General features: G+C 36.2%; 1 protein-coding gene across 1 annotated transcript; it reads left to right on the top strand.

Annotated features, from left to right (window-relative positions):
* Positions 1-818: 818 nt before the first annotated feature.
* LOC149241596 (pathogenesis-related protein 1A-like) lies at positions 819-1376 on the top strand. Its single transcript, XM_089367560.1, has one exon. It carries the CDS (start codon positions 873-875, stop codon positions 1353-1355), a length of 483 nt encoding a protein of 160 aa, XP_089223686.1. The 5' UTR covers positions 819-872; the 3' UTR covers positions 1356-1376.
* Positions 1377-5900: the final 4524 nt, after the last annotated feature.

The raw sequence follows: 5900 nt of genomic DNA, 5'->3' as shown, positions 1-5900 counted from the left end.
GTAGAGTTTAAGTGTCTTCATTGGTGGTGGCATCGTTTGATTTTTAAATCATTTGGGTATTGTTTAAGTGGGCCAAATTATAATATTATTTTAAAAATATTCTATCTGTGTTAAGTTATTCTCTATTTAATCACAAATCACTTACTTCGATTCATTACTATTTACATAACATGACATGGGACTTTGCCTCCAGCCATAACTAGTTCACATAGCAAAATTTGAAGCATGTGACAGTTGTTCATTACATTAATCGATGCAAATCAAAAGGAAAATTGTGTCCATTGATATGTCATTCAAGTAGTAAGCAATTATTCCGCAAGTCAAAAGAAGGAACCAAGCAAGCCATATGACACTGCAGGGGATATTTCAGTTCATTTACACATTGTTCATAAACCGAGTTCTTTTTTGCAAAGGCGAAGGTTACGGGAGGAAAAAGTCAGTGTTGCATTGCCGTCTTGCACGATCATGGGACATTTATCTTTCATATGTTGTGCAGCCATCGGCGCTTTCCTGAATATCTCGGAAAATCCGGAAATTTACGATCGTCCTAAGGTGATTGCAATGTGAACTTGGCTCACAAAATGCAGCGCCTCATTTTATCTACAATTGCAACATAATGATTCCAAGTCGGTCAAGGCCGTCGTAATCAGTACCCAGAAATTAGCACGGTAAATGCGCTCTGAAACTTATTCCCTACGTCTTCCGGGTCCCAACCTATTGTAGACATTGCAAGAAGAAAGCAGCCCATGTTCTTCTATAAATATGAATGATAACTCGCATTTCTTTCACAGAATGAATTGAATAGGCAGAGAGTCATCTTCTTTCCCTTCTCTTCTGTATCGAGCGTTAGGGTTAGGATTAGGGTTGTCACTATGAAGTTGTTATTGAAGTACGTTTTCTGCCTGCAATTGGCAATGTGTTGCGTAGTCGGGCAAGGGCAAGATATGCAGCAGCAATTCTTATCTCCTCACAATGAGGCGAGAGCCCAAGTCAGCGTCGACGCTCTTGTGTGGGACGACACCGTTGCGGCTTACGCACAGAATTATGCAAATGAACGAGTGGGAGACTGCGCAATGCAGCACTCTGGTGGTCAATATGGAGAAAACCTTTTCGAGGAGATGGTAGAAGCAGATCCCGTGGGCGGTGCAGTGACGGCTTGGGTTAATGAGAAGCAATATTATGATTACTCTTCTAATTCCTGCGCTGAAGGTCAAGTGTGCGGGCACTATACTCAGGTGGTGTGGAGAGATTCCAAGAGGCTCGGCTGCGCTCAAGCTCAATGTAATAACGGCGCCACATTCGTTATTTGCAACTACGATCCCCCTGGAAATGTGGTCGGGCAGACACCATACTGAATCCCGATATCAACACTTATCTCCCGTACTATAATATCCTATTAGTCTTTCCTGTCATTTGGTATTTCGTATGCCTGTCAATCGTTCTTCAATGTACCTGTACGTTGACGATGTTAGTAGCTAAGTGTATGTGGGTTTGCCAATCATAATAAATCCCTCTTGGCTGCCTTCTCTGGATTATATCATCCTCTGAATAGTCTCGAGGTTGTCGTTTGAAAAGGCATGAATCGTTTGTATACGGTTCTGGAGAATTCTGGTTTTGGAACATATATATAAACTCTGATTGTATTTGGTTGTGTTCGAGAATGCAGTTTACTATGGAGTGAAAGCCAGCAATAATGGTTTAAAAGTTTATTTTTCTTACTTCTTCGTTGTTTCATTTCATTAAAAATAAATAAACTAATCCTAATATCGTAATTCGCTATCATTTTTGTAATTTGACCTCGAAACCCTAGGAAGCTACGTAACCCAGCCGTTATAGCTTTATGTGAAAATATTCACATAACAAATTTCCAAATATATGTAGTTTTTAATAAACAATTGTACTATTATTTGCGTTATTTCTAAAAAAATATATATATCTCAGTCATATATACGTAAAATTGCGACAAACAACATTCATTTTCGTTTTATTATTCGTATAGTTTAATAAACTCTATAGTTAAAAGTTAAAATAACAATACCTACAACTTACCCAACCATGTGTGTTCACTTCAAAGAAATCTCATATGTAATTACGTTATTAGTCCCGCCGTTTTGGAGCTGCGGAGAGTATAGTAATTGTTCTCCGTACGGAAGTTCATTTTAAGGTAAGTTTTCATTTATATTAAATAAAATAATATTTTTCTAGGTTGTGAGATATATTTTCTATCGAATGAACTTTTTTTGATATTTTATTTGATTTCATAATCGGGCACATTTACCGTAAATTGTAGAGCACTTATATGAAGATCAATGTTAAGGAACTAATGTTCCCCGATGGGGATGTGAACGAGCCCATAATCATATCTTTATTGGAATGTGGGTTGGTAATATAGGTTACCAGAAACGGGACGGGAGTTTTCGTTTCCAGAAAAAAAAAGTACAGAATGGTACGGCGAGGAAAACGGCGTTTTGTATCGCCGTTTTCGTTTCTCGGTCCAACAAACGGTTTCTCCAGAAACGAATACAGTGAAACGCTGTTCTGGTTCTTTTGTAATGTAGTGAGGTTGGTTTTCGAAGGCGGTTGCATGGTCTGCCGTTAGAAGTAGAAGAGGGTATTCCAATTTTGACCGTCTTATTTTGGAGACTGCCAGTCGCATTATATAGCAAACTAAGTTTAGTGGGTGCCAGTATTTAGCATGTTTGAAAATCGGCTATATATGTGGCAATGATTAGACCAGTTATATATCATGCAGGTAGTAGCCGAAGGTATATGGCAGTAGTCTTGATGAGAGTTTAAGCTCGATTTGGTGAAGCAGACTCCAGTTCTGCTGGAGAGACATTGCTTTATATTGCGTAGGGTGTATATGGCGAAGGTCAACCATATATAGCGGAGGAACTCTGGTGGAACCCGATGAGCCTGTGAGAAATTAAGGTTGCACAAAGACACCTCTATCATAAAATTGGCTTGGAAGGAAATCGTGGTCACTAAATAGGGTAGCGCATAGAGGTTGGGTGAAAAAATGTTTCTTTAACAACATTGACCATTTAAGGATTTTCTTTTGTCAAAGTTATGTAATTTTAATTGCAGTCATCGATGTGTAGTTATTGTTATGATTTTTTAAACTTTTTATTATTCTTTTCTCAGATTTTGTGTTCTTCTATATTTAATGTATGGTTTTATTGTATTTAACTTCATATAAAAATTTTGTGTTCTTCTATTTAAAAATGGATTTAATATATGGTTTGATTATATTTAACTTCATATAAAATTATCAATTTAAATTTAAATGTTGAGGATCACATTATATATAATTTTATAAACAATTGGTTAAATATAAATAATAATTTAGTAAACTTCATTTACAAACAAATAAATGGTAAATATCAATTTAGTATCTAGTTTAATTATACTTTTAAGTTATATTATTTTTATTATTATAAAGATTAATTTTCTATTATAATAGATTAATAATAAAATTTTGAATTTAGTATCTAGTTCAATTATATATATATTATTTTTATATAATTTACTATTATAATGGACTAATAATAAAATGTTGAAAATTTACTAATAACTTTGTTAGGTTTTCTCTCTAAACATTAGGTGTAGCATTTATGGCTTTCAACTTTTCTTCTCATTCTAAGGAAAATGGCATTGGAGAAAGTGCCACTCCTTTTTATAGTAAGTTTGTTGAAGGTGGCAATAGTTCTTGACAATCGTCTACTTCTAACTCTATTCCCAATGGAGATAAACTCAATCTCCACAATCTTGTTACCAAACTAGGCAAACAAAAACCCAGTTGATGTCTTCTAAATGCTACAATAGACCCCAAACTTGAAGTCCACTCAAGTCACATCAGAGAATATATACAATATATCGAGAAGTTTCTAGGGATCTGGCCTTCAAAAAGTCCACTCTCAATAGGTCCAAATCAAGTGGAAATGTAAAAGGACAAATCAAGCTTGAATTCACTACCAAGGGTTTCTTCACCATTGTATTTTCCATCCTAGAGGATCAAACATGGATATACGATAATGGCCGATGTGATCAACAAAAGCTTTCTTTCTCACTATGAGTATTCAAGAATGGTCCATGTAAGCAATTGAAGCTTATGAGAAATAGACTATGAACCATAGTATTAGAGAATGTTGATGATGAATGCTTTTTTTATATATATTTTTCATATTTTTCTTGTTTTTTCTCTCTTCTCGTTTCTTGAATGTGAAACATCCAAACTTCATTTCTCATCCCGTTTTCGTTTCTCATTTCTTATTTCATTTCCCTTTTCCTATTTTGTTTAATGGTAATGAAAAGTGTATCCATGAGCGAAATATGTGGAAGCACTGTAGTATGAAAAAGGAATATCAACAATCAATGGTGTTTTCTCATCAATATGCGAGTGCAATGGGAGAGGAACATTACAAGTTGTCATTTTCTTTCATCATCTCTGGTGTGCTTCATTTAGTATTAGGTGGAGTTGCCATAATGGCTCTGAAGCGCTCCACTATGAGAGAGAATGATGCATGCTTTGAGATCATTTATGGGTTACTGCAGCACAAAAGGAATGTTAGCATTAACAAGTGTGCCACATTTAACACTTGTCTTACCTTCTTCCTTCATTGGAAGATTAACAGTATCATGGTATTATGGCATTTTTCCTCCTCCGGTCGTAATGAATGGAATGGACCATTCACAAGTTGGCGAGTGTACATTGGATTCTTGAGAGAGGTAGAAAGGATTTATGGTTTTTGTGCTTTAGTTTGGCATGTGATGATCGGAACTGTGTACTGGGTGCATTGGAATCCATCTCTTGGTGGACTAAAATACACTTACTCGAAGGAGGAAAATAGGGTTTAAAGTTTTTCTTGCTTCAATGGCCTTCAAAATTTTGAAGGAGGTCAATGTTTTTCATCCTCTTCCTACATATCGTAGCCTCAAGGCTTGTCTTTGAGTTGGTCGTCGTGCTTCCTTCATCGGCACTCCAAGGTCTGGACTTTCAATGTATCCCTTTTAGTTGCCCAATTTTGGTATGTAGGGTTTGATATCCAAGGAACTTTTCAATCTAGTTTTAGTAGTATCCTTTACCATGGCTTTCTGGTGTTACAATGGAGAATTTTATGGCTTCATGTTCTTAATTTTGGGCCACATTATTTAATGTTTGTGTCTGGTAGAAAACTATTGTTTGTAGTGGATAATTCTCTACCTATGTATCATGTGGATCATCTGTTTGTGTGAACTTGGCACCAACAACTTCCTTTTGTTTAGTCTAGTAACAAAATTTGGTCTGTAGGTAAGGATGCTTAGTTAGTGTATTCAATGGGTGCTCTTGTTGTTTCAAATTGTCTCTACGGGCTTCAAGAGCACTGCCTCTTCAAGCTTATAGGTTCTCCACTTTAAAAACCATGGTTATTTCCTGCACAATTTTTCTTTCATAAGTAACTAGAAATTATCACGGGTCACTGTAGTTCGGAGTTGATTTCTCTTCACACTTGGCGAATGTTTTAACCACGCTTAGGCTTGCATACTGCAATGATTTTGGGTGTTGTCTAGTACAGTGCTCTATGGGTTTTGGGGAAAATATAGTCCTCTTTCGGACCACTCCAACTTATCACTCTCTATGTTTGTTTCTAAATATTGTGCTTAGTCATAGGGTGAGTCAACAAAGTGCAATTATTTTGTATCTCTATGTCACTATGCCACCTTGTGAGAGAATGGAAATCCATTGGGGAGGTTACAGTAGTAGCTCCATTTCTCAGTATAGACATCTATTTGGATGGACTTCTATGGTAATTATATTTGACTCAGTTCCTCCGAAGATCATAAAGCATATTCAACACCTTGAATCCCGAGAATTTGGCGATAACGCCTATTTCTCTCATTCAAAGGCGGGTAATCAAGAT

This window comes from Pinus tabuliformis, chromosome 8, assembly GCF_031772625.1.
Source record: "Pinus tabuliformis cultivar Carrire ecotype Pingquan chromosome 8, CPIR1, whole genome shotgun sequence".
Lineage (NCBI taxonomy): Eukaryota > Viridiplantae > Streptophyta > Pinopsida > Pinales > Pinaceae > Pinus > Pinus tabuliformis.
This window is presented reverse-complemented; position numbering and strand designations above follow the sequence as displayed.